Source organism: Octopus sinensis, linkage group LG8 (assembly GCF_006345805.1).
Source record: "Octopus sinensis linkage group LG8, ASM634580v1, whole genome shotgun sequence".
In the NCBI taxonomy this organism is placed as follows: Eukaryota; Metazoa; Mollusca; class Cephalopoda; order Octopoda; family Octopodidae; genus Octopus; species Octopus sinensis.
The window spans coordinates 58863863-58886349 of record NC_043004.1 but is presented as its reverse complement, the minus strand read 5'-3'; the positions used below and the strand labels follow the sequence as shown (position 1 = coordinate 58886349).

Here is a 22487-nt window from a genome sequence, read left to right as displayed (position 1 = left end):
TTCAAGTGGTCATTTTTCCTCATCAAACTGTCCAGGATGTGACAAAAAGGAGTGGACAGAAAGCATGTGTGTGTGTATGTATGCAGAATTCTGGTTTAAGTATCTCAAATAATCCCTCATTATATAAAAGTTTAGCATATTCTAATAAATCATTCTACATGTGAATGGAATTATTATATAAGAACCTTGTGAATAGAAAAATTTTTTTTTTTGTTTTTGTTTTTACCAAAGATTGCTTTTTGAATCAACAAAATTTGTTTATATTTTGTAAGGTACTGAATTAATAATATGCACAAAATAATAAAAAAAAATCCTGTAATGTCGCACACAAAAGCAAATAAATACATAAATAAAACTGCTCAAAGTCTTGATTACGAAACATCGACATTCTGACAATACAACCATTATATGGTTGGTGGGGGTGGACTTAAATTTTAAAAGACAGATCGCAAAAACAAAAATGTATGTGTGTGTGTATTCATTGATGAAGCTGTGACAGGGTGTGTGCGTATATTTGATTGCATGTTTATCTGAAACTATTAGGATTGATGCAAAGTTGCAACCACACCTTTTTTTCCTTCAGACCCAATTCCGCGCACCAGCATGACACCTCACTTTACAAACCTCTGCTGGTGTCATACATACATATATATATATATATATATAATATATATATATATATACACACACACACACAGATATATATATGTGTGTATAATTTAAAACAGTTTGATTCGGTTCCTTGTTGTTTCAAGTTTCGTCGCAAGCCCCTAACGTGAGTCTGATTTTTTTCAGTTTTGGATTGGCGAAACTTGGAAGTATCACAGAACCGAATTAAACTGTTTTAAATCAAATAATACATGTAACTCCTAAATGTATTGAGTACCCTTTCCTTTCGTTTGTGTCCACTCAGTCACACACATATATATGATTGTATGTATGTATGTATGTATATATATATGATTGTATGTATGTATATGTATATATATGATTGTATGTATGTATATATATATGATTGTATGTATATATATGATTGTATGTATATATATATGATTGTATGTATATATATATGATTGTATGTATATATATATGATTGTATGTATATATATATGATTGTATGTATATATATATGATTGTATGTATATATATATGATTGTATGTATATATATGATTGTATATATATATATGATTGTATGTATATATATATGATTGTATATATATATATGATTGTATATATATATATATGATTGTATATATATATATATGATTGTATATATATATATGATTGTATATATATATATGATTGTATATATATATATGATTGTATGTATGTATATATATATATATGATTGTATGTATGTATGTCCATTCGCATATATATATACGCACGCATGCTTGTCAATCAGATAAAACGAAAAGGATACGCGTTGAGGAAATTCACGACTTCGCTATAATTCGGTCCCTGTTCCTTCTGGTCTTCGTTCTGTTCGTCTTGGTATTTATCTTCGTCATAATCATCGACGTTGAAGCTGCGAAACAAAGTGGCACCTGTGTTTTTAGACATGACCGTTAAAGTGATGTAGATGTTAAAAGGGGGGAAATTTTTACTAAAGAAATTAGTTGAGAGAGTAAAAGACGAGAACCGGTCGCTGTATTATTAAGTCTGCTCCACGCCCCGGAAATGGCTCGCACTTTGCATTTACTTTCGTATTTCAATTAATTTTTTTTTCTTTTAATTCAGACTTATTTTTAGTCTCTTTTAGATTTTATCTGACATAAATATATTTAAAAGTTACACTGAATTAAATTTGTTCAAACATTTGGTGATAAATTATGACAACTTTAGTACGGCAAAAGTGATATGAAAATAGGATTATATCTAAAAAAAAAAAACATTTCTCGTTATTGTTCCGGTAAATGAAACAAAAAATTAAAATCAAAAGTATTTTCAATTTAATGTTTTTTTCTGTCAGATATATTACAATTATTTTATTTATCAATTTAATAATTTTTATTCACATTTATATCAAATAAAAGATATTGCTGATCACAATTTTCAAAAAGTACTTGATTTAATATAACCGGAAGTGAGGTAAGGTTCACAGTAACTAATATTGTAACTTCCTTTTAGGGATTAGACCTTCTCAAAGATGGTGAGTTTTATTTTTTACCGATAAATTATCTCTGTTAATCTTCACACTAATATTGCAGTTTATTTACTTAAATCTGCTCTAGGTATTCTTTAATTATTATAGTCATTAACTGTGTTCTTTTTATTATGAAACATGAATATTTCACTCTTATTTTTACGGTAATATATTCCATGTATCCACCACGTTATCCATGCTCATAATTTGATCTTTTAAAAAATTTGCGTTTCCCGTGTTTGTATAGTTATTTCATGAATAAATCCTAAATTAACATATATTATATATTTAGATTTCTTTAATTAAAGCTCAATATCGTGCACCTGCTTCTTCTTTTACTCGAAGACGTTGCAACCTTGGAATAATATCTTTCTTTTTACAAACTCCTTTTTTATTCTGAGTTGATTGCTTATTAAATTCATTTGTATGTTATGTCCATTTTGTTGCGGGCAATTTTTTAAAAAAAAGGGTTAATTGACGTTTATTTTGCACAAATTTTTAATAATGGTCCCGGGGTCCACAAATTATTAACACGGGGTCGTGTTGCTCGACTAAAGGTGGTGCTCCAGCATGGCCGCAGTCAAATGACTGAAACAAGTAAAAGAGTAAAGAGTAATGGACCCCGGTTGAGAGCACCTGATAATAAAGGGAAGGATTTATCTGCAGAATAACCACGAGTTAACATTTAATTAACATTCATAAAAAAAAAACTGCTGCGGTGTGAATTCCCTCTATTTTTTTTTTTATTCATTTCAGTCATTGGAATGCGGCAATTAGGGTGCACTGTCTTGAAGGGTTTAGTCGAACAAAACGACCCTGGTACTTACTCTACTGGTCACTTTAACTGTTACAGCTAAGTTGCTGGGACATGAACAAACCAACACCGACTTTTAGGAGGCGGTAGACTGCAAATAAATGCATTCTTATATACACGACAGTCTTAGTTTCCGTCGGCCCGGGTCTGGAACCCGAAACCATGTGGTTGGGGAAATTACTTCGTAGTTATGTCAACGCCTGTACATTGCATTTGTGTTCTACGCACAGGAATTCATATTATCGAGGGGTTATATGGGGGATGCTTAAACTAGGATCCGCCAAATTGCTTATAATGCCAGGCGGAATTACGTATTTTCTTTTTAACAATTCTTGTTATTTTTATATATGTAGTGGCTGTGTGGTAAGTTGCTTGCCTACCAACCACATGGTTCCGGGTTCAGTCCCACTGCGTGGCATCTTGCGCAAGTGTCTTCTGCTATAGCCCCGGGCCAACCAATGCTTTGTGAGTGGATTTGGTAGATGGAAACTGAAAGAAGCCTGTCGTATATATATATGTGTGTCTGTTTGTCCCCCTAGCATTGCTTGACAACCGATGCTGGTGTGTTTATGTCCCCGTTACTTGGCGGTTCGGCAAAAAGAGACCGATAGAATAAGTACTGGGCTTACAAAAGAATAAGTCCCGGGGTCGAGTTGCTCGATTAAAGGCGGTGCTCCAGCATGGCCGCAGTCAAATGACTGAAACAAGTAAAAGAGTATATATACATCGTGTGACTATGGAGTTCCCTCCAGTTGAGTAAAACAAGTATCGAAGGGATCTATATATGTTTCCTTGGACCTTTGCCAGTACAAAAGCATTTCATCCTTGATTTCGGATTAGCCCTTGTTTATTATGTTGTAATATAAAGCTTTTCGAAGTCGTATGTTACTCTGGTGGTTGAAATTAATCCTTCGGTATTGGTACACGCTGTCACTCGCCCAAACTACCTCTCATACCGACAATCTGTGTAGACCAATATTGAAGGATCACTCAAAATTTAGTAAATGTATAGCATATATATAGATATATGTGATCCATGGATACCAGATAAATGTGTCCTTTGATTTGAAGGTAGTGCTCATCTCGTATTCTACAGAAAAGTTAGCATGTGTACAGATTGATGCCACAGCGACTTTGTTTCCTCATAGCTTCTTGGGTGCAATCGCATTTTTTTAATGAAATCTTACAAGGACACAGTTTTCGCGGGTGTGGAATTGCAGTTATGTTTGCTATTTTGAATTTCAGATTATTAGTTTTCGGTTTTGTTTCCTCCTAAATGTTGCAGGGAAAAAAACGTTTAGAAATTTGTGGAGGTTGATGTTTATAAAGCGAAGTTATTGAAAAAGAGGCGATTGTTGGTCACTGAGTGAATTTTATTTTAATTATCAAGTGTTAAGTATTTTCTGCTAAAACTTTGAAAGTTCATTTTTCTGTAGCTATCTGTACACATTACAATTTGGTCATTTGCATGGCATCCACGAACGTATCTTGGTAATACCTTTCGGTAACTGTTATCCTCAACTTGCTCTCCATCAAACTATTATATGTGCAGATAGTTTTGTGTTATATCTCTATGAATGAAGATCAAACCTAAAACATTTGTGCCGGACCATAGTCATAGAGCCAGAAAATCCGCAATGACTTGAGTGAGCTGAAACAAAGACATTTGAGTACTGCTGTTAACATTGGTTCAACATTTGACTAAGGAGTCCTTGTAGTTGTTTATTCCTCCTCTGTGAATAAAAGCTGTTAAGACTAGGTAGTATCTGGATTGAACTGCTACTGAAATGGAAGATAAGGCAAGTTTCATTATTGTGAATGTTTTGTGCAGGTGTTCTGCAAATGCCAATAGAAAATTATGTCTAAAGTGAAAGAGTATTCAAAAGCTTTAATTTTGGACAGGTATTTGCAGGATACTCAACTGTACAATATTTCCTATGATGTGGGTTGTCTTTTTCCATCTTGGAAGCTATTTGATCTCCAAGCTCCTTCTGCTAATACAAAAATGGGTTTGCAACCTCTAAATCATCTCTGTTGGGTGTAGGTTCAGAACGTCAAAGGCTTTCCCATTCTCCCCGAGCATTATACTAATACATCTGATTGTTCTTTGACCTGTTTTCGTCTTTAGTTTTCTGTAAATTTGAACTATATATGTTTGGGCAAATGAATTTGTTAGTTTTAACAACTGTGTACACAAAATCAGAGGGAATGCATGTAGGTTGATAAATTTTTACTTGCGCTGTTCTTTCTCTCCGTGATCTGAGATGAAACTTCAATATTGCTGGAATTTCTTAACTAATTGGAAGCAGATTGATTGGTATGGTTTTTGAATCTTCAATGTGATTGAACATAATTATTTACTTGTAGTATAATTGTTGTCACTTGTTCAATTCTTGCAGACTAAAGTTAAAGCTAAAGATCTCCGAGGCAAGAGGAAGGAGGAGTTGTTGACACAAGTCAAGGAACTTAAAAATGTAAGTATATATTTGGTAGCTTTTGGAAATTTGCAGAGACAGTGGAGTGCCTAATATAAAATAGTTATCTGGATTCATGAGGGCTGCAGGAAATTAGTTTTATTTGACTTTATGCTATTAAACCTTTGAATAAGATTTTATTTCTGCTAAATCCTGTTGTGAAAACCATGCAGTTTTAGCTCCCATTATGTCAAGCCAAAGGCTTTCTGCAGTTCCCTCATACTGACAAGTACTCTTTCAAATTGGCAACACACGAGGCCATCATACAAGGAAAGTTAACAAGTTGGGCTTTTTTTTATCATTATTACGCTCAGGCTGTCGTTTATAGTATGGCAGTTTTACACATGCATACTAAGTTATATGTATAACATTGTTTTTGTTCACTTTTCTATGCTTGCTTGGCTCCGAGAGGGTTGTTGGGGGCAGATTTTCTCTAGCTAGATGCCCATCCTGTCTCAAACACCTTTTTCCTACTAGGATGATATCTCCTCATGGCCAGACATGTTCCTGTGGAATATTGGAAGTAATGATGTTGCTTGTATAACACTTGCTCGCATGAATCGCACAATGATGGTAATATCTCCAAGACTATAGTAGCACTCACTTGCCCACTGTGGAGTTGCATGGCTTAGTGATTAGGGTGTCAGACTCCTGATCATAAGATTATGGTTTCAATCCCTGGACCAGGTGACGTACTGTGTTCTTGAGCAAAACACTTCATTTCACATTGCTTCAGTCCACTCAGCTGGCAAACAATCTTGCAACAGCCCAGGTGGAAACCAATCCTTATGTGTTGGTGTGACTCGAGAAGGAAGGAAAGGCAATGTGCATGAAGACATCCCAAAGCCGTGCTTGGGAAGCAAGCAAATTTTATCCCCTAACATGCTAGAAATATCTCATTTACTGTCATCTAACAGTGCTGTCAGTATTTGAGGTTGTGATAGTTTAAAGAGTGTCATCACTTGTGCCGTAAATGTAAAACTCTGCTCATAAATGCCTCATGGCTCAACCAGATGTGTTCTGGGTGATTTCCTAATGTAAATAAGTAACTTATGGGCTTCCCAATTCTTTTCAAAACAGTCAATAGATAAGCATTACATTTGACAATTATCTGAAAGATAAACTATTCTGAATTTCTGCACAATGGTTGATTTACTTGCAGTATGTTCTAGAGTGAGATTTGGTCCTTTGGCTCATCTGAGTTGGCAGTAACCTGAAAAGAAAAGAAAAAAAACTTGACTCGACCTATGACAGCCTGAGCCATGCTGGCATAGAGAGCAGGCATTTGAATAATGATGATAGCTTTAAAATGTAAAAAAAACTGGTTGCATTTAAATCTTACCTATCGGTTTTTGTTTTTCATTGTTATATGTGATTGTAAGGTATAAAAGTACTCTAACTCCTTTTGACACAAAACTTCTTGAGCCTGCCACTAGTTCTATGATACAAACTTCATGTTTTAACCCTTTAATATTTAAACTGGCCATGTCTGGCTCAAATATTCTGCATGTTGTATATTCAGACTGCTCGTGTACAACTTCTCACACTTATCAAATCAAATTCGCAAATTCGATGACTGGCACCTGTGCCAGTGGAGCGCTAAGAGCACCATCCAAGCGTGATTGCTGCTAGAGCAGCTGACTGGCTTCCGTGCCAGTGGCACGTAAAAAGTACCATTCGAACGTGGTCATTGCCAGTGCAGGTGGCACGTAAAAAACACCACTTCAGCATGGCCGTTGCCAGTATTGCCAGACTGGCTCTTATGCCAGTGGCACGCAAAAGCACCCACTACACTCTCGGAGTGGTTGGTGTTAGGAAGGGCATCCAGCTGTAGAAAAATTGCCAGATCAGATTGGATCCTGGTTCGCCATTCCTCAGTCAAATCGTCCAACCCATGCTAGCATGGAAAGCGGGCGTTAAACGATGATGATCAGCATCATTGTAAAAATAAATAATCACATCATTGGAACTTCAAAGCTACAAAATAATAAATACATGATTAATTCAAAACAGTATGAATAAATAAATGTTGCATTTCAGAGTAAATCTGAATGCTAAATTGTTCTAAATTATAACCTTTCATCAAGCATAAAATTAATTTTGGCTCCAAACACTGGCTTAATAATGACAAAGATATTTTAGTAGATTCTGCATTATTTTCCAAATTGTAACAAAGGCAGTGCATTTCAACAGAAGTATCGTAACAAAAGGGTTCAGGCTAAGATTTTAAGTCTATTTCTTGCTGATAAGTTATATCATCTCTTTATAGTTTTGTTTTACATGCCTCAGTGTGTGACTGATGTTGAAATTGCACTGTAATTTTACAGGAACTTGCTCACCTCAGAGTTGCCAAAGTGACCGGTGGACAAGCTTCAAAGTTATCCAAGATGTAAGTATGCTAGAATTTGTTGGTACTATAATTCTTTTTTCTTTTCTTTCCTAAGACAGTGAGAGACTGGCAGAATTGTTAGCATGCCATGCAAAATGCTTAGTGGCATTTCGCCTATCTGTATGTTCTGAGTTCGAATTCTGCTGAGGTTGACTTTGCCTTTTATTCTTTCAGTTAATAAAATAAATACCGGTTAAGCACTGCGGTCAATGTAATCAACTTACTTGCTGATCTTGTACCAAAAATTTGAGACCAATATTTTGTTGTTTTGACTTTAAATTTGTAATTAATCTATGCTTTCCAGTACATAGAGAAAATATTGTGAGATTTTATGCAGTAAGTTTTTTTCAGATAACGGTGGGCGTCTGGGAATTGTTGAAATGTTTTAGTTATTTGATATAGATGTACCTAAGAATTTTTAAAGATACAGAAACTTAGCACCAGATTAAGCTGTTTCCTTTTTCAAATGAATTAGTCTTTATCAGAGAGAATGGGGTGAACAGTCTTTAATTAACATCTCCCTTCAACTTGTGTAACTCAATTATTGCAGTTTTATCACATTCAATAGATGACAAATTTGGAATTAAAACGAATAAACAAAAGTTTATTGTCTTGCTTCTGCTTTTCATTTGTGCTTCATAATTAAGAGAACCAAATTCCTTTTTCTCAAATCAAATACATCATCATCATCGTTTAGCGTCCGCTTTCCATGCTAGCATGGGTTGGACGGTGCAACTGGGGTCTGGGAAGCCAGAAGGCTGCATCAGGCCCAATCTGATCTGGCAGTGTTTCTACGGCTGGATGCCCTTCCTAACGCCAACCACTCCATGAGTGTAGTGGGTGCTTTTTACGTGCCACCGGCACGGAGGCCAGGCGGGGCGGCGCTAAAAGGAAATGGTTTAGTGACAAAGATAACCTACATGAGATGTATAATTACAACTGTCTCCAATTTCCGTCCATAGACACAATGACAACCCACCTAGAAAACATGTGATGCAGTCTAATTTCTAGAATGATCTGAGTGAAAATATTGCTGCTGCAGCGGCCATGCAGCTTTGACTGGTTATGAGACGAAGTTGCTTACTGGTGGTTGTCAGGATTAGCATCAGTCTAGATTTTATTACCCCTCTTCATAGGTTTTGGTTGTGTCTGTTGAATTTATTTCACAATATACCCATGATGGTCAGTCGTGGAATTAGTTGTGAAATACTTTACCTGGAATATATGTTCATGGTTAAATATACATCTTATGCTAGGTTTATTCTCATTAAAATTGTATGATTCATCATCATCATCATCGTTTAGCGTCCGCTTTCCATGCTGGCATGGGTTGGACGGTGCAACTGGGGTCTGGGAAGCCAGAAGGCTGCACCAGGCCCAGTCTGATCTGGCAATGTTTCTACGGCTGGATGCCCTTCCTAACGCCAACCATTCCATGAGTGTAGTGGGTGCTTTTTATGTGCCACCTGCACAGGTGCCAGACAGGTCTGGCAAACGGCCACGGTTGGATGGTGCTTTTTACATGCCACCAGTTAAAGTTCAATTTCGATTTTGACCGGTTTCATAACCATACTGTTGGATTGTGATATAATTTTTCATTAAGTATATTTAAAAAGTATTTCTTTATTGATCCTACTATCAGCTTTTAAATTTAGTACAAAGTATCAGTTTGGCCTCTATTGCTCCATTTATTGGCATAAATTTCATTTTTACTTACCTCGGAAGTACACATATCTGCATCGTTTTTTATATTTATTTTTTCTTAAACTAGCATGGGATAGAGTAAAATTTACTGAGACAATGTTCTACGGCTGGATGCTCTTCCTGTTTCTAAACCATACCTGTCTCCTTAGCTACGGAACATATTTATTGGCAATGTAAATATAATGCCACAGTTTTGCTCAAACTCCTGCTAAAAGTTAGGCCATGAACACCTACACAACAAGCATCTGTGTAGTTTCTATCTGCCAGTTTCACTTGGAAAACATTAGTCAACCCAATGATTTAGTCAAAGAAATTTGCCCAAAAGTTTTTCTCTTGTTTCTTGACTGAAAAGGGGGTGTTTTTATGTGGATTGCTGAAAAGTCTAAGACAGGAAAAGGTTTATTGTTGTGAAGAAAATTCAGTACTAAACTATATTATTATGTGTAGGTTATACCTGAAGAAATAGAGATGGTTGTAATAAGAAGTGTCCCCTCAGGGTAGTGTGTTCAAGACGATGATGTGGAGATGGAAAGGTTAGGAATAGTGGATAATAGTTGCAAGGGTATGATAGGGGTGGGGTTAGATAAGTAACGCTAGAAAATGTTCAGGGAGGTGAATGGGAGAAGGCTCTCAATGGGAAGTGGCACAGGAGAGAGACTTTAATTGGTTAGCAGTGCAAAATGGGGGCAATAGTATGATATACTGTAATGGCTCGTGATTTCATTAATTTACAATGGCAAAATAATATAGTGAATAGAAAATAAAAATCATTGTGGAGTTTATTCTCAGTTTCTTTTGAAACAAAACAATGTTCCTCATACTGGTTATTGTAACCGAAAGCTACTTTCCAGCAAATGTTCCAACTTTTTATATGTCAGTGTAAATTTCCTTAGTAATAAAATATGTAAAAGAACCCATGCTAGCATGGAAAGCGGACGTGAAGTGATGAATGAAATTAAGTTTTAAAGGGTAAGATCACAAAATATCCCTTGATATTTTGTCAATGTGAATTTTTCTTGGATGGGTTGCATCATATCAAAACACAGCAAGTTTTTTGATGACAAGGGAATTAGTATCATGGTTTTGTTATAAATGAATTAATGGCTGTCATTATTTGATTTGGTTGAGTCACTTTAAAATGTTCTTTTTGTTTTCTTATAGCCGTGTTGTTCGTAAATCTATTGCCCGAGTATTGACAGTCATCAACCAGACCCAGAAAGAGAATTTGCGTAAATTTTACCGTAACAAGAAATTTAAGCCTAAAGATCTGCGTCCCAAAAAGACTCGTGCCATGCGGCGGGAGTTGACAAAGAAAGAGAAATCTTTGATGACACACAGGCAGGCTAAGAAGCGTATGTTGTGGAAAATCAGAAAGTTTGCTGTTAAAGCATAAGTTTGTTTCATAGCCACAAATAAATGTTTAAATAAGAAGTACAGTGTCCGTTTTTATTTGTGTAGCTGTTTGGGTTTATATAATTATAATAATTTTAGTTTTGATCAGAGAGGAAAGTATTGTGTCTATGTGTGTGTGTGTGTGACCCTTAAAGTTTGTGAGTCTGGCAAAAGAAACTGGAGACTTGGTTCAACTGCTTGCAACAGTGGACTCGGCTGAAGGCACCTGAACTGCAAGGTGTCATTGTCATCAAATCAGATGGCAAATTGAAGCCTAACATTGAAGTGGCCATGGTAGATTTTTTATCTCAGAACTGAAAAGGTTGGAATGGATACCATTAAATAGGCTGTCTTGACACTCACAATGATTCCTCACATCAAACCATTCTGGTTGGTACTTTTTCATCAAAGGATGAAAAGCAAAGTTACACTGAGCACACAACTAATACCACCAAACATCTCTCTTTGGTATTCAAATGGCTGCCAGTTCAACGCCTGTATTAAATTTTGATTGGTTTAACCCTCTTCTTACTAAACCGGCTCTGTGTTAAAATGTTTTGTTTTCATAAGTTTTGAATTAAAATGTTCCTCCAAGCCTTAGTCACAATTTACGTTCTTAACTAAATGATAACTAAGTTATTTTACTAAATTCTTTGTTATATCTTTATATATAAAAGAGAGGTTGTCTGCTGTCTGTCTCCTACGATTTAGATTCCTAACTAATCCCACATTTTGCGGTGCAGTTTAACCAAAACCGGGTATCTCATAGTCGTGATTCATATTGAGCCCTTCTGGGTATTAGCATGAGTCTACGATTTAAAAAAGAATTTACCATCAATTTTTCCCATTTTTGGCATATATAAGGGAAGTAACTCTCTAAAAATTTATTTTTAAATCTCAGAACGTAAAAAGCTACAGTAACCCCCCCCCCCTCCTTTGTGGTTAGCCATATTGATATGGCTATTATACTTTACATCTCTAAAAATGCTTATATAGTTATTTCCCTTACAAACCTGAGCAACGCCGGGCGATGCTAGTTTAAATTAATTGAAAGAAACACACAGCATCTCAAAATAGATACAGTAACGAAAGGGTTAATATAGTGAGAATGGTTTTCTTAACACTGCATTCCGAGAACAGCTTAAATTGAATGTGTAAGGGATCTCAAAACGATTATCCACTTTCCTGTTTCCAGTTGTAAACATGTACCAATCATGGTGAAAGGAACTTAGATACCAATCTACACTCCTGAGTGAGTGACAGCTAGTTGTAAAATACTTGGAACATTGTCATTAGGTTGTCGTGTATGACTGCAGTTTTGAGAGCATTCTTTTCACTTAATCTGAAACCTGTAAAATGAAGGGGTAGCATCATACTTGGCTCTATGTGATGACTAAGCATCTCATGGCATGTGCACAAGGCCAGAGTTATTCACACATTCTACCCATTACTATTACTGCTCAATGCAAAGTAGGCTTTGTTGGCCACTTAACCCTTTCGTTACTGTATTTATTTTGAGATGCTCTGTGTTTCTTTCAATTACTTTAAATATAACAAAGAATTTAGTAAAATAAGTTAATTATCGTTCAGCTGGTGTTAAGAACATAAACTGTGAATAAGGTTTGGTGGAAAATTTTAATTCAAAACTTATGAAAACAAGACATTTGTACTCAAAGCCAGAGCCTGGTTGGTAATGAAAGGGTTAATGTACTGGAACAACAGGCCTTATCACAGAAAACAACTAATCTACATGTTATTTGGAGAGGTGTACAATATGAAGAAATTGCTAATGAAAGATAGTTACTGGTACAAAATTGTGAGATGTTGCACTGGTAGTTGGTTGTGCAGGGCCTGGCATGTGTCTTCCTATCTGTATCATTACTCCCAAAGGACTATTGTGCATTCTTAGTGTGACAACAATATGGTCAGACTACTGTATGCTTGCAGACACAGGTGGTGATCTCAGCAGTAGTAGACAATGTCTAAGTACAACAGTTGCTATTCTTCAACACTTATCAAAGTTGGTGGTGTGCATCTCAGCACAAGGCGGCGAGCTGGCAGAAACGTTAGCACGCCGGGCGAAATGCGTAGCCGTATTTTGTTTGCCGTTACGTTCTGGGTTCAAATTCCGCCGAGGTCGACTTTGCCTTTCATCCTTTAGGGGTCGATAAATTAAGTACCAGTTACGCACTGGGATCGACTTAATCCGTTTGTTTGTCATCTCTGTGTGTAGCCCCTTGTGGGCAGTAAAGAAATAGATGTGCATCTCAGCACTGCTTGAGGTGATTTCTCTCTTTTGGCTTTTTTTTTTTGTGGGTGTGGGGTATTTTATTCTATTGTATAAGTAATATCTATAATAATAAATGCGAAATTCTTTGTATCTTAGTCTACATAGACATCTCTTTTTGGAAACAGGATGCTCCAGAGATTGAAAATCAGCCCTTTATTTGGTTCTTGAACATTCAGCATTGGAATCCGGTCTGGATGGGGATTTGTTATATGCATACAGTTGAAAATTCAACTTTTAAAAGAACTTCAAATTTGTTCGTTTACTCTGAATTTAAAGTAATATATACCATATACAAAGAGAGAAGAGCAAAGACTGGTAACGGCTCAAAGAGCCATGGAAAGGTCAATGCTTGGTATCTCGTTGAGAGAGCACATAAGTAGCAAGATCATCAGAAAGAAGTCCAGCGTGAGAGATGTCATCGCAGAAAGTATAGATGGGCTGGACACATCGCCTGGCTCACCGATAATCGGTGGACGCACGCAGTTGTCGAGTGGTACCCACGTGTGTGGAAAAGACCTCCACGACGATGGAGTTACGATTTCAGGAGGGCGATTGGGATCACGTGGATGAGAAAGGTGCGATCCAGAGAGGAGTGGACAGCGGTGTCAAATAGATGCCTGATGGACTGGTCGGTCATGGTCAGGGTGATATACCATATTGGTAGGGTACTAATAAATGTTTTATTATTATTTCTCTCTTTAGTTGTGGGCTGCAAGGCCCAATTAGCCCTTTGCAAGAGCTAGCTTAAAAGTCTGCATAGTCTGGCATTCATAACTGTAGAAAGATCAGTTTGTCTGAGATGAATCTATTGTATAGTATAGTTTGTTGACCAAATTTTGTACTTACAATAAAGCTACGCCTACTTGATTTATGCAGGGCATCTGTGTGCTATGCCAACACTAACTGACAAAGAGCCAAAGTCTTGTAGACGAAAGTGATGGATCCTTGTGGTACATGAACAGAGGACAGCAAATTTTGAAATGTTTGTGTACACTGCATATCCTTGCTAGTCAGTATTCTGTGTTGTTTCCTAAGTTGAGGTTGAAAATTTTTGATGTGTTTGGATAACAGGTTGATGGAGCCAAATGCTTTTCTGATATATCAGTGTTGACTGGAATGGTACATCATTATTTTAACGTTTCCTTTTCCATAGTTGCATGGATTAGTTAGAATTTCTCGAGGCTGATTTTCACTGTCAGACACCCTTCCTATCACTAACCCTCACCTGCTTCCAAGTCAGATAATATTTCCCCAAGGCCAGATGTTTTTACTAAAGATTAAGTTAAAAGTAAAAGTTACCTTCTCGAGTCATGCTGACTCATAAGGGCCGGTTTCCATGGCATAAATTCCCACCTGGATAAGAGACTAATCCATCACAGGATTACTCACTTTTGCCAGCTGAGTGGACTGGAGCAATGTAAAATGAAGTGTTTTGCTCAAAAACAATGCATCACCTGGTCGAGGAATCAAAACCACAATCGTACAACTTACAGAAAATTGAAAATGAAGGTCACAGCATACACGACAGTAATTCTTGTTTATAACTATCCTGAGATGCCAAGACAAGGAGATTACTGTAACCATACACACACACACATCAATAGTGCCCCAGCATGGTCGCAATCAGATGACTGAAACAAGTAAAAGACAAATGATATATGACCAGCTTTTGGTAAGTTATAGTAGAAGACACATTGGCAAGGTGCAACACTGGAACTGAACCTGCAACAAGCATTTTGATATGGCTGCACTGTCCTTACATGTGGAAGGTTGTTTTTGGAGTGTTTATGTAACATTTAGCATGAGACTATGAAATTACCTCCCTTTAATAGTTAGCGATTTCTTTCCCATAGTTCTAGAGCCGTAGTTATAATTTTACAACTGTATTGCTTCCGTACAACCAGCAATCAGCATTACCTTCTTTGAGGTCGCTTGACATACTAGAAATAATAACAATCACCCCACCCTCCTAAAAATAATATAAAAGAACTTTGATGTTGGCTATTGTCTTCTAAGAAGATGGCATTCTCTTTACTCTTTTACTTGTTTCAGTCATTTGACTGCGGCCATGCTGCAGCACCGCCTTTAGTCGAGCAAATCGACCCCGGGACTTATTCTTTTGTAAGCCCAGTACTTATTCTATCGGTCTCTTTTGCCGAACCGCTAAGTAATGGGGACATAAACACACCACCATCGGTTGTCAAGCAATGCTAGGGGGACAAAGACAGACACACACATACATATATATGACAGGCTTCTTTCAGTTTCCATCTACCAAATCCACTCACAAGGCATTGGTCGGCCCGGGGCTATAGCAGAAGACACTTGCGCAAGATGCCACACAGTGGAACTGAGCCCGGAACCATGAGGTTGGTTAGCAAGCTACTTACCACACAGCCACTCCTGCGCATGATCACTTTTAAACACAAACTTTACGAAATACAACTTTGAATTATCCCAAATTAGTCTCTATGTGTTAAGTTTGTCAATTGTGTGTTGGATGACAGTCAATTTTTTTATTGTTTGACTGACCCCAAGTCATGAGCATCTCATCCCATCCTTATTTCTACAATATTGGTTTGACCCTCTAAGTTTAATTCGTTTTAAGCTGGGAAGAATCGGCTTCATTTTCTTGCATGTTCTGTAACCACAGTGGTTTTCTCATTGGCTTCGTAGCAACTGATTGGTCATGATGGTAACGAACATATAGGTACAGGTACTCTTCGCAACCACATGGTTTCAAGTTTTTCAGGTTCAGTCCCACTTTGAGCAAGTATCAGTTATTGCCTTGAGCCTTGTAAATGAATCTAGTAGTTGGAAAGTGTATGGAAGTTCACCACATACATACCTATTTTTTTATTACCCACAAGGGGCTAAACACAGAGGGGACAAACAAGGACAGACATAGGTATTAAGTCGATTACATCGACTCCAGTGCGTAACTGGTACTTAATTTATCGACCCCGAAAGGATGAAAGGCAAAGTCGACCTCGGATACCACATACATACCTGTTTATGTTTGTCCACCACCACTGCTTGACAACCAGTGTTAGTTTGTTTATGTCCCTAACCCGTAACGGTTTAGCAAAAGCAACCAACAGAATAAGCACCAAATTTTAAAACAATAGGTATCGGAGTTGATTTGTTTGACTAAGCCCTTCAAGACGTGTCTCAGCGTGTATAACAGTTCAACACCTGAAACAAGTAAATGATTAAGATATTACTCAAGCTACAACTCCCTATGGGTGGAAAATTGTTGCACAAAGATTAATGGAATTGTAACGGTGCTTGTTATGGTATCTGTAAAGAAATATTTATTTACCGTTACTTAATATAATACCATACCTCGTTTATTGTAGTAGTAAACCAAAGATAGTGATAGCATGCTGTTGTAAGAGAAAAGAAATTGAGTTTGTGAAAGTTATCGAGTCAAGGGAATTTGTGTTTCATAGTTGGCTGATTGTAACTTTCTTTCTCCATCTACCATTTGTCTTTAGCGGCTACCTGCTTGTGGCCATGACTTTAGTTGGTCTTGCCATACCAAATCCTAGTATTTATAACTATGCAAAACCAGTCGGAAGGATATTGTTGAGAACAATGGAATTCGTTGGGGGTCTGTTATCTCTATTCTAGCTTTTGGTGAAATAGAAGAGGTTAGAAGGGTCAAGTGGCAAAGATATTATTCTGCTTAGCGAAGGCATCTGGTAAATGTAACTGCTACCACTCACAGAAAAACTATTGTTTTACCGTGAGAAAAATGCTGTTGAACTGTTAAGTGAAATTTGGCGATCGAGGATCGAATCCACGTCATACTGGCATAAAGCCACTATAGAATGATTAGACATTATCCTCAACTTGGAATATTTTGTATGGTGTCTTTCTGGCAGTGATTACCAACGTTTCCGCAACCTTATCACTCCATCCTCTGTGTTTAACACTTGAGCATTCTTATTACTCTGCCAAACGTAATGCTTATTTATTCATGTTGCTTTAAATTTAAAATGAGATTTTGATGATGTGAATGTTCGTTTTTAGAATGACATAGTACAGAAGGTGTGAAAGTCCAAATCTGACCAGTTTGAACATAAAAAAATTTGGGATGCATATGGCTAGTTTAAATGCTAAATGGTTAAGACAGTAGGTTTCCTAGTTTTTCTCCAACAGAAAAAAATTCAAACTCAGTCACAAAATCTGCAATCTTAAGTATTTAGCATGAGACTATGAAATTATCTCCCTTTAATAGATAGCAATTTCTTTCCTCATTCCACATTCTTAACAATTTTGAAATAAGGATTTGACACGTTTTTCCTCAGTTACGTTATTTAACTCTTCTTGAAATCAAAAGTTATTTTGTTAAATTCATTATTTTCAAAATTAACTGAAGCACGTTGCCACACTATTTTTAAGCAACATTTGGTTACCCCCCTTTAATTACTTCCCATAGTTCTAGAATCTTGGTCATAATATTATGTATTGCTTCTTTCGCACCAACATTACGAATTTGGACCCTCTATGCGGTCACTTAACTTGCTAGAAATAACACCTCACCTCTACTAAAAATAATATAAAGGTAGGTTGATATTGGATATTGTCATTTGAAAATATGGTATTATATATTCTTTTATTTGTTTCAGTCGTTCAACTGCGGCCATGCTGGAGACCGCCTTTTAGTCAAAGAAATCGACCCCAGGAATTATTCGATAAGTCTCTTTTGCCGAACCACTAAGTTACCGGGACGTAAACATACCAACATCGGTTGTCAAGTGATGGTGGGGGTCGGTGGACAAATACAAAAACATACACACACACTTATATATATATATATATATATATATTTATATATATATATATTGGCCTGTTCGCTTAGCCAGCGGGGTGGCGTCATTCGAAGGCTAAAACAAGGCGAACGCATTGTGACCAGCGATGTGTAACAACATCTAATGGTCTGGTCGGTCACGTGATCACGTGATATATATATATATATATATATATATATATATATATATATGACAGGCTTCTTTCAGTTTCCGCCTACCAAATCCACTCACAAGGCATTGGTTGGCCCGAGGCTATAGCAGAAGACACTTGCCCATGGTGCCACACAGTGGGACTGAACCCAGAACCTTGTGGTTGGAAAGCAAGGTTATTACCACATAGCCATGCCTGCGCTTCTGATCACTTTTAAGGACAAACTGTATGATATACAACATTGGATTCTCCCCCATACTCTTTTATTCTTCTATTTGTTTCAGTTATTGGAATGTAGCCAAGCTGGGGTACTGTTTGAAGGATTTAGTTAATCAAATTGTTTCCAGTATTTATTTATTTGTTGAAATTTGGCTCATACTAACAGACCCTTTTGCTGAACAACGTTATGAGGATATAAACAAACCAACACCAGTTATCAAGCAGTGGGAAGTTAAACAAAGAATGTTGCATGCACACACACACACATTTAACAATTATATGCACAGTTTTGTATGTCTGCTTCACCAAGAGCAATGAATGTATGTAGCAAATGAATGACAGGAGAAAATATCATTAGTTGAAATGGCCTTTTATTTGGTCATTACAATGTAAGCCACAACTTTTTTGAGTTGCTGTTGTTCAATGATCATTTGTAGTTCAGTTATCCATTCTGTAGGTAGCTAACTTCATCTGTGAGTGACTGCTAGAAGATGGGTGGAAAAAGGAGGGAGTGTGAAAGAGTAAGGGAGTCTACCTCTTTGTGTTGACAAATAGAGAGGGTGAAAGTTAAATGCTCCCTCTTAGAAAAGCCGTAAGTGAAGTGAGAAAAAGAGGTGCTCTTCAGTTAGGTGCCAAAGAGATAGAACAGATTTTGGGCTCTGTATTTATATTTTTCCTAACTAAATTAAGTCAGGTTAGGTAAAGGATTTTCCATCTTTTATCTGCCCTGGCCCAAGTTTCAATCAAAACATTCAAAGAATGTAATTTATCTGTGTGAAAGTTGACTCTCATAAATTTCCAAGTGCAAAAGCCAAGAACTTGTAGAAAAAAATGTAAATTTGGTTTCAAATCCTGGTTTAGAATTTAGAAAGCTATTCATCACACATATATAAAGTGTTGAACACTCGCAGAATGCAAGTTAGCAGTCCATTCTCTCACACCACTAGACTGGATGTTTATATAAATAGATTGAAAAGAACCATCCAAACGTGGCCGTTGCCAGTGCTGCCCCAACTGGCACCAACCGATCATGGCCATTGCCAGCCTCACCTGGCACATAAAAAGCACCCACTACACTCACAGACTGGTTGGCGTTAGGACGGGCATCCAGCTATAGAAACACTGCCAGATCAGACTGGTCCTAGTGCAGCCCCCTGGCTTCCCAGAGCCCAGTCGAACTGTCCAACCCATGCTAGCATGGAAAGCGGACGTTAAACGATGAGGATGATGATTGACTACTTGTTTCTCAAAGATTGGACAATTGATGTAGACACCTGATAAGACCCTGGTAAGGCTTGAAAATTGGAGTTGTTGATCATTTTTTCAATCTACGGAGCAGCATAAATTTCGCATGTTAGTATGTCTGCTATATAGAATTACACACACACAGATATAGTGAAAGCGTGTGGCTTAATGGTTTGGGCATTCGGCTCACGATCGTGAGTTCAATTCTTGGTGACGCATTGTGTTCTTGAGCAAGATACTTTATTTCACATTGCTCCAGTCTCTGAAAACTACGTTAAGGATACACGTGTCTGTGGAGTGCTCAGCCACTTGCACATTATTTTCATGATCGTATCAGCTGGACCTTCGTCATCGTAACTGACAGAGTGCTCCTTCCTTCAATATATACATATATATGTGTGTGTATATATATAAATATATATATATATATATATATATATATATATATGATATATGTGTATTGAGAGAGAGAGCACGACAATGGGCTTCTTCAGTTTTCATCTACCAAATCAAAATTCACTCACAAGTCAACCACAGTCAAGTACAGGGGTTTATCTTTGACTAGGTATTTCTCCTGCAGTTGCCTTACCAGAAATATAGCATTAACGGTGCTTCTTCCTGGCACAAAACCAAACTGCATCTCATCTAGACTAACTCTCTCCTTAATTAGTTGGGCTATGACTTTCTCTGTAACTTTCATCACCTGATCAAACAATTTGATACCTCTGTAAGTATTTCTATCTAAGGCATCACTTTTACTTTAGCAGCAGTTGACTATGGTGCTGCTACACCATATGACTCCTTCATGAACCACCTGATTACTAGATCATAACCCACACCATCAGATATTTTGAGCATTTCAGTGGTGATTCTTGAAGGGTTGGTGGCTTTCTCTCTCTTCATATCCTTAATTGCTTTATGTACCAAGGTATTGTCAATTCGGGTGGCTGGTCCCTCAATTGGGTCAACATTTGGCAGACTCCCTGCTTCTCATTCATTCACCACTTCAGCAGTCTTTCATAATGGCATTTCCAAGCCTCTTTTTTTTGCAGAATCATTAAATGCAAGTGCACCATCATCCATGCAGACACATTTCTCTCCTATGATGTCACAATTTTCTCTCATACGCTGTCTTGCAATCCCAAACATTTCAGTTCTTTGGTCCTCATGTTGCTGAACATAGGCAAATGTCTTCTTTTCTGCTTCTCCCTTGGCTAGATATACTTATCTCCTAGCTTCCCTACTGGTTATCTGATACATGTCCCTGCTAACCCCACTCTTCCAGGCCTTCCAGGTTTGTTTCTTTGCACTAATTTCCCTGTCTACAACATTGTCCTCCCCCCCAACCCACGTTACCCTAGGTCTGAATGGGGCTTTGTACCAGCTGTGGATTTGGTCTGTGGCACTCGGCAAACTGTCCTGCAGAAATTCCCAGTTGCCCTGTACATTACAAGTCGGTAGCTCCTCCCTCTCATCAAATTTCTCAATTAGGGTGTCCCTAAATCTCTGACCATATGAAGGGTCCTTAAGCTTCCAAATCCTTTGTTTCCAGATTGGTCTGCTTCAGGAGGTACATTCTTCACCAGGGAGAGTCTTTGTATCTAAGAGCAACCATGCATCTCGCTGTCTGGTAAGAATGTAATCGATCTGGCAGTGGAGGCGCAATGGCCCAGTGGTTAGGGCAGCGGACTCGTGGTCGTAGGATCGCGGTCTCGATTCCCAGACCGGGCATTGTAAGTGTTTGTTGAGCGAAAACACCTAAAAGCTCCACGAGGCTCCGGCAGGGGATGGTGGTGATCCCTGCTGTACTCTTTCACCACAACTTTCTCTCACTCTTACTTCCTGTTTCTGTTGTACCTGTATTTCAAAGGGCCAGCCTTGTCACTCTCTGTGTCACACTGAATATCCCCGAGAACTACGTTAAGGGTACACGTGTCAGTGGAGTGCTCAGCCACTTACACGTTAATTTCACGAGCAGGCTGTTCCGTTGATCGGATCAACCGGAACCCTCGTCGTCGGAACCGACGGAATGCTTCCGCAATCGATCTGGCTAGCTCAGTCACCTGATTTGTAGGTTATCAGCTGGCTGGCTGGTTTCTTGAAGTTGGTGTTGCAGATCAATAGGTTATTTGCATCACAGAACTCCTGTAGCTTTGTTCCATCTTTGTTTCAGGAACCAATTCCATGGCCTCCATGTATACCATAGAAGATACCTGGCTGCCATCTGACATGTCTATTGAAATCCCCAGCCACAAAGATGAGATCATTGTTACTCATCTTTGAGGTAACCTGCAAAAGAATATATAAGTGGTCCTTCTGTTCACTTGGTAGGCCTGCTTGTGGGGCACAGGTAGAGATAATTGTCATTATACTATTCTGCAAGACTTGCCTGAGCTTAAGCATGCTATTGCACACTCTGACTACCTCTACGACCTTATCCACCCACTTCTCTGCAAGAAGTATGCTCACAGCACCTACCCCATCACTGTTACCTTCCCAGAAGATTTTATACCTGTGTCTTGCCTGTGAGGAATCTAGCTACATACATCAACATGCCTTCGTTAAAGCATCTCAACAATCTTGCTAGACCTACCTTTTAATATGCTTACATTGACAGTGCCAACTCTGAAAACTGGGAAAAGGACGTGGGAGGGAACATGGGAAGAAGAGATGGTATTCAGCACCTGAAAAGAATGTTTCTGTGATCGTTTGATAACAGACATGTCACATCATTTGTTTTCGCTTTAACCTATCATCATTCAAACATGTTAAAATTGTTGCCTCTTTTGTGGGGTGAGTGCAATATAAGCATTGTAAATATAAGTGTTACTGTTGCAAATATAAA

General features: G+C 37.7%; 2 protein-coding genes across 2 annotated transcripts in view; one reads left to right on the top strand and one right to left on the bottom strand.

Moving 5' to 3' along the window:
- The window catches only part of LOC115215184 (actin-related protein 2/3 complex subunit 5-C), a 28881-nt gene extending 27186 nt beyond the window's left edge, over window positions 1-1695 (bottom strand). Inside the window, exon 1 of the mRNA XM_029784371.2 lies at window positions 1425-1695. Within this exon, the coding sequence (XP_029640231.1) occupies window positions 1425-1564 (140 nt within the window). The 5' untranslated portion in view covers window positions 1565-1695. The remainder of the gene's footprint in view (window positions 1-1424) is intronic.
- A 372-nt stretch (window positions 1696-2067) lies between these two features.
- LOC115215211 (60S ribosomal protein L35) lies at window positions 2068-10959 on the top strand. The gene is made up of 4 exons (XM_029784420.2): window positions 2068-2153; window positions 5361-5435; window positions 7763-7824; window positions 10690-10959. Exons 1-4 carry the CDS (start codon window positions 2151-2153, stop codon window positions 10919-10921), a joined length of 372 nt encoding a protein of 123 aa, XP_029640280.1. The 5' UTR covers window positions 2068-2150; the 3' UTR covers window positions 10922-10959.
- The last annotated feature ends 11528 nt before the right edge of the window (window positions 10960-22487 follow it).